At 31.8% G+C, this 12142-nt stretch overlaps 1 protein-coding gene across 3 annotated transcripts in view; it reads left to right on the forward strand.

The window, feature by feature from the left end:
- LOC140049583 (uncharacterized) overlaps positions 1 to 9148 on the forward strand; it is a 29476-nt gene extending 20328 nt beyond the window's left edge. For all 3 annotated transcript variants that reach the window (XM_072094494.1, XM_072094493.1, XM_072094492.1), the window contains 3 exons: positions 5110 to 5246; positions 6047 to 6260; positions 7320 to 9148. In XM_072094494.1, the coding sequence (XP_071950595.1) occupies positions 5110 to 5246; positions 6047 to 6253 (344 nt within the window). In that variant the 3' untranslated portion in view covers positions 6254 to 6260; positions 7320 to 9148. The remainder of the gene's footprint in view (positions 1 to 5109; positions 5247 to 6046; positions 6261 to 7319) is intronic.
- The last annotated feature ends 2994 nt before the right edge of the window (positions 9149 to 12142 follow it).

Consider the following 12142-nt stretch of genomic DNA (forward strand, 5'->3'; position numbering starts at 1 on the left):
TGTGCTTACCTAGATTTAACCTATTCCCTTGTCTCTGCTATGTAAAAAAGATAGTATTTTCAGTTAATAAAAACAAATATTTCTTTTTTGAATTCTACCGCATAAAAAAACATAGAAAGATCCTCTTTGTTTACAATCTATACCCGCCAATTTAGTGACGTCATCATGGTTCAATATTTTCCTCTTTTACACCCTAGACTACCCCCTAAGGACAACTATCTTACAATTACCTCATTGATTTGACAGGTAAAAGTATGAAACTTCTGAATTCTAGTATCTCGAATAATTGGAATTTAATCGCATTTATGTGTGGGTGGTGGAATTTACCAACTTAATGTTTTTGTATAATAAAGCCATTAGAAGCGTCATCACACTGTAACCTTATGTACTTATACTAATGAATAGACATATGAAGGCTAATTTAATTTACTAACATACTGCATATCTGCGGAAGTGAAATATCGACAATAAACTTGTGTAATTATTACATTACAGTTGAAGCTATAATAACTACTTCACATTATCAATAACTCCCCACGCATAGTAAATCCAAAATGCAGATAACAATATCGTGATTTATAGGATAATGGGGAATGTTATTTGTCGTTAAGATACATCAAAGCACGTTTTATATACTTTTCTTTTTTTTTCTGACTTGCAATGTGTATTTTTAAAAACTTTGTTACGTAGGCTTGCGTATTTCCATCTTGGCTATAATAATGGTATACACTGAATGTTTATGAGTGCAATGGGGCAAATCATTATGTATATGTATCCGGATGTAAAAGATGAGAAATATAACATTTCACCTACTTTCGAAAAGACAGAAATCCGAATAGAGCAATTTTATACGGCGTATCAATATATCTCATTAGGATATGCAATAGTAAAATTACACGCTATCTGTAGCGTATAAATCAGTATTTTTATTTTATTTTCTTTTTTTTTTATAGTTTAGTATATTTAGTTTTTATAGTCAAAACAGCCAAAAACAGAGACACCGTCATATAGATGGATGTTCGTTTGTTTCTAAATAATAAAGTGCGCTGGGTGTCATGATCTATGCAATCACTGCGTAAAAAAACTAAGAAATGCGGGTGAAATTTCACAAAAGAGGAAAAACAGACCAAGAAAAGTATGTGAAATCCCCACAAAAGAAAAAAAAAATCTATTTTTAGTGTATGTATACACATATTGCGACTTCACAATACAATTTGGACTATAATAACATTTCTTTTTAAATCAATAAAAGATGAATTTTAAAATTGACAGTAATTTGTAATGTAAGGCAGAAAAATGAGTTGCATAAAAAATAAAACGTATCGACATGTTTGCCCTTTTCACATTAACCTGTAGTCATGTCGTCCATAATTTGATCATCATAAGACCACAGGCAGACGTCGTATGAATTGTAAGCAGTTTAAATATTATTTATTTCATTATTTTGTAAGAATAATGATCGATTAATCATCACTTTAACCTTTGGATTGTTTGGGGGCATCAATAGTTTATAAGTTTAGTTATGATTGGTGAGTTCTTATCATGATGTTATTGTACTTGTTATATTATTATAGTATTCATCTTATGAGGTATGAAGGATATTAGTATTATTATTATTAATATCATTATCGCACAACACAAAGTAAACGAAGAGGTCGGAAGATATCATCAATACTTGATAGAGTTGTACAACAAAGTAAACTTACTAGATGCAACTTCATTGGAGCCTGCTTCAACAGAAATTTATAATTCCCAGCAATGTTTTAACTGTATATATGAACTGTTTTATAAGTTGTTTTGTGACTGTGCAATTTGGTAGTAGTCACTCTCATACTGTACATTTAAAAGTAACACATCCAAATGGCAACTTTAAGTCAATGGCTACCAGATGTATCTGTGAGACGGTTATTTGAACCAGTACCAGTACCAGCTGCCAAGAGAAAGAGTTTGATTGGAAACGACCTTAGTCCTATCTATGCACTCTCGTCTGGCCATAGAATCTGTTAAAATTGTGTCGATAAATGGAGCGAGGAGAAGCCATCACTGAAGAAAGGCTACGTGTAGGGCAATCAAAAGCAAAGTATGGAGTAAAAGAAAGAAATTCTACCTATATGTTGAGAAAATAAATTACTTATGTATTGTAGGCCTATCGTTCTGAAATTGTGTTTGTAATATTTTTGTTTACACTATCTTACTCTTTCTATCTCGATTTTCAGTGACGTCAATTATTGCGTAATCTGTTACATGTATTTACTTAATTAAAATGTGCGTGATCAAAAACAAATTAATAATAAAACATTCGGAAGTCATAATATTGTTGCTTAACAACATCGATTATTCATAATTTGACCCACGTTTTTTTTAGGCCTATATGAATATAGAATAATTACGCAGACATTTATTTGATGAGCGATGTATACCATTTCAATTTTCCTATTATAGTGGTAACTTGAATTCTGACGTCATTCATTTTTAGTCGCGTGGACGCGACTCTATAGTTCACTATGTCGGTCGGTCGGTCTGTCTGTCGGTCCGGTATCACTATGCGTTTTAGCACGCGACTTATGGCTGTTGGCCTTGTTAAATTACAGCAAAGACCATAATCAATGTAAAATTTAAGACAACCGTAAATCCTGTATTTGATTTTAATTGGAAAAAATACATCCGGAAGTGTATTTTATCATTGGTAATTTCATTATGAAGAGTTTCATTTTAAACCTAACAAACTTCATTAATCATTCAGTCTGTAAATATTCAATAATACATTTTTAATTTGAGAAAATTTTACTTTACGTGTGATATATCCTATCAAATTATTTATTCATCCTATTGTTCCGGAGTATGACGTCACTAAATACCAATAATTGATTTTCAAAACATTAAAATGCGTAGGATGTCAAATCCATCCTATACCGGTATCGTTTTAACAGTTCCCATGAAAGAGGCGAAAATTGAATTGGATAGAAAATTTAAATACATTTATAGCATCGTCGTAATGAAGCACAGAATATTATTTAAAGTAGGACATAAAACGCGTTTTAACACATAGGGTACTATATTTTAATTGGGTTTTTTTTCTCAACGAAATAAATTATTTATAATCAGTGTTTTTTATTTGAAAAAAAAAAATGAATCTTGAGAAATAAAAAATATTAAATAATGGTAATAATATTCAATAGTATAATAACATATTGTAATATACATAATGTTTTCTTTGCCAAGTTTGATTTTAATTTATAGGGGCCTATGCTTTACGTTTATTTTAATAGACATTTAGTCTAAAATCTCTATATAAAATATGAAATCTACTAAAGTAATTGTTCAAATAATTTTGTCCTTACTACTTCATTATATATGATAATTAAACTAATCGGCGTCTGAGCCAGGCTGTACGACCTAGGCAGAATCTGACCCATGGGAGATGTAGGTTCTTTATATTATTTTACACTGGCTGTTAATTGTCATATTAGAATAACAAGTTCGGTACTGATGATCGCCATCTGATCCTAATTATTATAGTTCATTGTGAGTAGTATTAGGACTGCCTATGCACTACACAACAGAGACAAATTATAACATAATAATAATTTAGTAGTTCGCATCGCAATTACCGTAGTTTCATTTTTAATGTAATCAAATTCATTCTGAGGATATGAGCTTAAAACGGTCTTATAATGTACCGTGCGTAATTTGTGGAGTGAATTTATTATAATTATGCACGATGATTAATTTTAGAAAGATTGAATTCAGTGAAATGTTTGATTATGCTTCCTTGAATTAATCATTTAATTAATGTATCTTACTATTAGTAGTAGATAATGATATGCACTTGTATATGCATTATTATTTGATTGGTTTCTTACTTTATGGTCGGTACGTTCTTATATATTGCGTCCTAGTGAGAACTGAGCTTAACAGTTACCAACATGTAACATCAGCCATAGTAATAATAGGAGCAGTAGCAATAGCCACGTGAAGCAACAGTTTGCTACAGTATAATTTGTAGCAGTAACATTGGTCACATCAGTAACAGCAACAGTTGCCACTGTAATAGCAGCAGTGGTAGCCCCAGTATTAGAAAGCAGCAACAATAGTTGACACAGCAGCAGTAGTGGTAGCCCCAGTATTAGAAAGCAGCAACAACAGTATTCCCCTCAATAGCAGCAGTGGTAGCCCTAGTATTAGTTATAGCAACAACAGCAGTTCCCACAGTAGATGACCCCTTCTGAAACAAGCTTTCCAGTTTAAAGAGTTATCCTCTGCTATGTCATATTTCCTTGTTTGCAGTGGTTTTGACATCTTTTAGTTCATCTATAGTGTTAATGTTTTGTTCTATTACAAAGCAATACATATTACAAGCAAACAAACAGTAGCAGTCGCCATCGCTGTGATATATTATTTGTAAATTAACGCTATCATCAACACCGCTACCGTATAATGTATAACGTTACGGTACGGTATCTTCACCATCTAATCAACAGTTAATAAAATTATAGTATCAACACTACTCTGATTTTATCATCGACTTCTAATCAGCTTCTTGTAAATCCAACCATTAACAAAAAATAAAGTATAATTGCGCCATAAATCACTCCACGTATCATAGCAAAATGAAATTCCAGAGAGTGCTATTTTTGACAAGTCGTGCAATTTCATCAGAAGTGTAATCACTAATTAATGTCTAGAGAAAAAAAATTTTATTTTCATTTTCTATTTTATTTTACTGCTGTTATCCAGTAAATTTAACCTTTACAGTTAGTTTTGATTCAACCATTATAATAATTACTATGGCAATCACTGGTTATTTTCGTTTCATTTAATTTACCTTATTGTAATCTTAGAGTTTATATTAATGAGCTTTATGTATTACCTTAATTATTGAATGTATACTCTTCGTGGAAAGGTTCGGATCGCGACCGCAGAATTCATGAATATTTATTATTTTCTATGTTAAAGAAATGCAAGATACACGACCTATTTCCTAAATCACTTAGCTTAAGCTTTTTCAATAATCTCTAAAAAAAAATACTAAAAACATTGAAGATGTCGATGGGTTTCGTACCCAGGGCTTCACGACTATTCACTACTACTACTTTTTTTTTCTTCTAGCTCCGCCCGCAACATGTCCGGTTCTTGACTACCTTGTTGATGACTGTGAGATAGCAGCGGTTGATGGAATTGGTGGAAATGGATATCGTCAAGCATTCAGCGTACCATGCAATTGGCATCAAGTATGCTATACATGTGTAAGTATTATTATATGCGTTGTATATAAACATACAGATGTCTATATTGGTAAAGTGATAATCATTTTGTCACACATGACATGTCATACTGAAAAGACAAAATAATATGAGAGTTGGGATTGTGTCTATCGGTCGGCTAAACTTTTCACCAACCATTTTACGCCATTTCAAATAAAAATCATTTTATAATACGTATAGGGATATAGTATGCCGTGGCAATTTATAAGGACATTTTATGTAAATATCAATCAAAAGGCAAATTATTGAAAAAATTACTTACGAGCGGAACAATTTGCCAATACCATCATACATACGAGATATTTAATTAAACAAATGTAAGCGTGTACGATATGCAATTTATACCTTGATTTCACCCGATTCCCAGTGCTGTATCTCCACATACTAGGCCTATCTATTTCGGCTGATTGATTTTACACTGAACTTATATACCTTAGCACTTAAACTTAACCCAACCTATTATCTGTTGTATTTGTGTAAAAAAAACGAATGTCGATAATGATACGACGCTAAACAATAGTGATTTTTATGACGCTAACGTGCATTTTCTAATTTCGAAAATTATTAAATAATATTATAGTTTAGTCCATTACCATCATAAGCTTACACGGTTTTTTTTTATTCTTCGAGTTGGTTTGATAACATTTAAATTGTACTCAAATTATTCATGTTTAGATCTTGCTCGATAACTAGAACTGTTCATTTAAATTTATTTATTTATCATTCCAACTTAACGAGGTGAAATATTTCACGCAATCTTTACATTTTGTCATATTTTATAGGGATATAGCTATGGAATTTCACAGGAAATCTGTGATGAAGCTTTCTATTTGGAGATGCTTGCACGATGTGGAAATTCACAAGCGTGCAGCGACAGGGCAGATTTCTTCTTAGTTGCCGTTGTCGAAGACAGGGTTCCACTGCTGAGATCATCGAGTGTTTGCCAAAATCCGTGTTTAACGAACTTCTTGCTTGGCCTTGATGAATAAACTTATGGTAAGATGTGTTCAAGTACATAATACTGTAGCAAACATTTTTACAGGGGTTCTTCTTAGCGAGTGCAAGCGTAAGCAGGTGAAACAAGATATTAGATTGATGAAATTAATTTGTTCTGAAGTCAAATGTCATAATATACTATTACTAGCCAACTTAGGTTTATATTAGTATTCAGATTGTGGATTTGCAAATGGAGCCGACGATCGATTATCGAGTTTTGTGTTCAAAGTGTAGACATGCGCACAATTGACATGACCTATTAGGTCGTCGGTCGTGTCAAATGGAAAGTTCTCTATATTATCGTTTGGTATACCGTACTCTATGTATGCATTCTTATAACAAAAATCACAATTTAATAGGCCTATTGGAGCCGTTTCTAACCCGCCTTAGTAATTAACATTGATTATACCTATAACTTTTTTCTCTCGTCACAGTGCGCATAATTTTGTTAAAACATAAAGTTTGTCATCCATAAACGTTGACGTCAATGGTCGTATTAATCTCTCACTTAAAAGAATAATGCAAATAATTTGTCTAAACATCAGATGATTAACAATATATTTTAATTTTTGGGAAGGTTAACTATGCACTACAATACTGAAAATACAGCAGTTAAATTATAATATAAAATACGTCGTGCGTATTCCAAATCTTTTAAATACATCATAATAAATAAAACGTATTGTTTCTGGTTAATCTATCGATAAAAATCCATACCTTTGCCACTAATGATTAGTCAACTGTGTATTTAATGTATCTATTGTTTCTAAAATGTATATTTATTAGCACATCACAATTTTTGTCAGACAGAGCTTTATGCGCACGCATGCATATTCACATTGCCTCCTTATTGTGACACAATAAACATGCGCAAACAATCAATGTATAGGAATGTTCGATTTGCGCGAATAGTGAAAATCAGGATTTGTGTAAATCGTTTTGAATCTTTGGAAAAGTCCTATATTGATGTAATAAAACCAGTATTAACTTTGATTCCAGTAGTACTGTACGTATTATATTACGACATTACCATCTATTCGTATTGTTTTTTTCTTTTAGAATCTAAGGTTCACGAAGTCTGCTTGCAATAGAAGGTCGCACGTCCAATGTTGCGTTTCAGTCGAAGTACACATTTTGCATCACGTCAACAATTTAGTGCCTAAATTCTAATAGAATGAGCAGCAAGAACACAGAGGCCAGATACTGCACGCTCGAAATAACTTACTTAGCCTTACTTTAAAATTGTCTGTTGAACGGTTAATTGGGTCGAATGTATTCAAAGACTGACTGTAACAAAATTTAAAAATAGCAACGTTAACCAATGCTGTATTACAGAGTTCCAATAAAAACCAGACTTGAGATATTTGGATTATCATGGGTAAAATGAAACAAACGAAAAGTAAACGATATTTAGAATTGAAATAACGTCAACTAATCAATCCAAATCGAGAACTTACATATTATTCCTATTTTAATTCTAAAAAATTAAACACAAAGTTCAACCAAGATTTGAAATATAATTATCTTGCAAATATATAATACAAATGGATAACACATTTGCTCATAGTATTCATTAGGATACGTCAAAAACGGCAATAAACGTGTTATTACTAATTACAACAAGTGTTCGATTTGTCGGTCAAGATCATATAATTCCATTTAGTAGATTGAAGAATGTAAAGGCTTAGAAATTTATTGCCTATATTTTTGTAGTTGATTTATCCGTATAGAAGATCCAACCACTTAAAAGCACTTTATACAGACATTCATTTTTATAATTGTCTTTCACCTTTTATATCGTCCATGCTTAGTTTTAAAAATAAAGTAAAGTCTGTTTTTCCACTGTACGAGTCTATTGGCGCGAATCGACATGCATGAGCTCTGATTGATTGCGCGTTTCTTGCGTTGCAAATAGTAGATGGAAATCTGAATAACGCTTTCAAATCGCGTCAATAAATTCGTCTAGTGGAAAACATGCACAACAAACTTGTTAGTATGGATCGCCAGGGTAGAATGTTTGCGGTGTGCTATTATACTGTACATACATACATACAATAGCTGGGCGTGAACATGGAATAGCTTATATTCCTCCCTGGTGTGAACATACGTCTGTTGTGTCTGGAAACTCAACCTAGGTAAACCGGGGGCATTCATTTTTTTTCCTATGAGACTAAAGTAGAAATCGTGAATAATTCATTAGAATAATTTTTACATAATATGGGACATTATAGAGGACGCTATATAAGCATGGAGAGAGATTAAATAATTTGTGTAACCTCATAGGAAAAAAAATAATGCAACCAGGGAAAAGTAAAATTACATATTCTTACTTTTCCCTGAGTAAACTATGTAGTAGTTAATGATTTTAAACTTGAGATACATTAGTGAAAATCGTGAATTGTTTACAAGTAAAACCCCCATCATATCTACCGATTAGAAACATGTTGATTGAAAACCGAAAAGTACCAACATTAAGTACGAAAGTGTAACACACACCCAAAACAATATGCGAATAAGAGGTGTTCTACTGCAGGGCCCGTTCCAGAAGATATGCAGGCCTGTGCTCTTAAAGTTGATTAACCATTAAATATGTTAAATGTGTTACTTTAATTATTGGTTTATACTTGTCGATCCGTTTTAATTTGGTGTCTCTCTCCGTGCCTTTATCAAAATTTAACCTATACTCAGATGAAGCATTTTAGTAAAATCCAACAATGCACTATACGTAGAACACCGGAACAATTTAAATCCAATTCGATTCATTAATATTTTATTTTAGTATGTTCGTAATTGTAAGCGTAATTAGTTAAATAATGATGATTTAGACCTATGTAAACGTTATGTCTGTCGGCACTATTGTAAATTAATAAATGAATACACAGTCATTATATTGTGCTTGTATTATGTAGACCTTCCAAACATTAAAATTTGTCGTGGTCATTCATATGGCATCATCATTGTCATCATCATCAACATCCTCATTATCATCACCTGTTATGTTTCTGTATTTAACCCTCCTCTAGCATTTTCTGTTTCCTCTTCTCTTAAAGATGGTCCTTTTATATTTATGTTGAATATTCCATGTTAATGTCACTTAGTTATTCCTTTTGAAGAAACAAACTAGATCGGAAACAATACATATTTACCTGAAAAAATAGTCATATTGTCTGTCAGACAATGGATTTTAATCTTTGTCTGTGGTTGGGGTGCAATACATCTTTAAGCTATACCACTTTAAAGTTCTCATATATCTATTAACGTCATCTCTCTCTGTTCTTCTTTTTTGTCTTCTTCTCTCCACATCTTTTCATTCTTGGTTGCCATTCTGTGACTCTATTAGTTACATATTTTCCGTTATTTTTTTTGTGTCCATCTTCATTTTATTTCTTTTATTTTCTAACATTTTTTTTAACTAATGTCTTTTTTGGTATGTCAGATGTTGCCTTTTAGTGCGAGTATTCCACTTTACTTTCTTATTTCCCGTTGTATTGTTATTAATTTTCGCTCTTCTTTATTTATCCATGTAGCGTTTTAGTAAATATTCCGTATGCTGTACCACTGTGTTTATTTATCCGTACACCGCTGCACAAACACGAACATAATTTAAATGAAATTTCACCCATCTGTATTGGCGAAATTATTCACCAAACACAAGGTTCTCAACTGATGCCACGTGAGTAAAATAACCTTAATATGGAGTGAGGTATGAGCATCATGATGAATATTGTATATGAAAACCACTAATTCGAGGAACATATTGCAGCTATCTTATGGTAGACAAATCTTTATAATAGGCCTATATAATGTGAACTTACATAAGGGTAAAAATCAGTAAATTGCGCGTAACATCTATAATTTTTACCTAATGGTATAGACAGTTGATACATTCTTTCGGTAATGATTTTATCCACATTATGTCACCCTGTTAAATAACTAAGTTTAATTAGATAATCATTATTATTATTATTGTCATTAACAATTAAAACGAATTTAGCTTAAGCGATTTATAGAAATGCTATACGAGAACGGATTTTGGTAGAAAATAAATTGACTGTTAAACTATGACATTAAAATATCTAACGTTCTGGCTTTACCCCTGAGAAGAATGTCCAGAAGCGATCAAAATAAAAACGAGGCTGGGGTCGAGTTCAGTCACAATCATAAATGTGAATATTCATTAAAATGAATTTATACATCTTTATTAAATATTTTGCCATTAAAACGGCATATGGAATCTTTTTCTATTTTTGCATAACATCTGTCACATACCACTCTGCCATTTTGAAATTGGATGTAACAGCTAAAACTAATGATGAACATTCATCAATTCATCTTATCCTATTAACAAAACAAGTCCCCAAGTATTGATAAAACAAACAATTAAAGTTTGGGTTTGTTTACAGAATATGGAAGGTCTCATGTTAATATAACTTTTAGAACAATTTTAATTAAATTATTATGTTTACATGTAGTACAAAAACAACAACAAAACTATGACCCCAAAAAAGGATGAAACAATGTAATTAGAAGTACAGAGAATTATGAAATAAGATTGGAAATTGTTAAAATAAGATTAGTAGCAAATGTCATCCTGGCGAAGCGGTTAAGACAGTGGTTCTGGTGGTAGAAGTATTCTCAGATAAGGACTATAAACCGTATGTCAAGTGTACACATCTTGCTCATGTGCACTTTAAAGAACCTGTACATCTTTCGAGATGAATAGGAGGTTACCCTGGTGTATACACACAGCCACTGTCACAGACACGTATAACGCGTCAAGGGGGCCCATTGATTGTCAGCATACGCTGACTTACCTAAATAAGTTATCTATAAATAATGTGAAATGTTCAAAAATAAATAAAATAAAGATAATAATATCTTAACTACCATTAAACTTTTCTGTAATACATTATTATAATAACGTTGTATTTATACAATTAAGACGAGTAATCCAAGTACTCAATCGTAGATTACATAATTATATCAAATACATAAGAAATGGAAGGCACACTTATTTGCACTAAATTGGAACAATAAAATAGTTATCATAACTGTTTATTTGTTTAAAAAAATGAGTGATTACGAAAAATAGGGTTATAATAACTGTATTTGATTTCAAGAATTTATCAAAATTCCTGCGAAATTTACAAACAAAGAAAGATTTACCTTGATTTACCATGATGTTGTGGCTAAAGCCTTATTCGCCCCTCTGAAAGTTAGTCTCTAACATTATGGCTGAAACTTCTGGTAGTGTTTTTTACAGTGTTATTGGTTCCCACTTAGTTTAAATTCGCAGCTTTTTTTAATTTAAGAGGATGTCCCCTAGTATAAAAAAAACTATTAGGCCTACTACACCAAAATACCTAGATCTTTTATCTCGCTTACTGTTTCCAGTTCAATTCTCTGTTCGCCTTCCTCAATACAACATAAATTTGGTCATTAGGTATTACCAAAATACATTTCGTTAAATTAAAAGGCAAAGACAACAAGAAGTTGCTGCCCGGCCCTCTGATCCGTTAATACCACATCTTAAACACAATATATTAATATAATATAATATTATATTCTGTTTGTTTATAGCAACAAATGGTACTTAAGTTATTGTATTATTATGATACTTTTTCTGCAATAGAAAGTATAAACATTAAATAATACCGGTATAGTAATTATATTTTTATATGCACTAAAATTTTTTTTTTCTATTAAAGTGAAATGTCTGCAAGCCATTAAGGCTACTGAAATTATACTTAGATGGGAGAAATTATAAAAACAAGCTGGTACTCTTGATGTCCCCCATGAAACGGGCAAATGAAAGGCCGGGTAGGCCCTACTCATTATCTTCAATTTAATTTCTGTGAAACATCTCACCGACTATTTCTCGT

The sequence above is a fragment of the Antedon mediterranea genome, chromosome 5 (genome assembly GCF_964355755.1).
Source record: "Antedon mediterranea chromosome 5, ecAntMedi1.1, whole genome shotgun sequence".
Lineage (NCBI taxonomy): Eukaryota > Metazoa > Echinodermata > Crinoidea > Comatulida > Antedonidae > Antedon > Antedon mediterranea.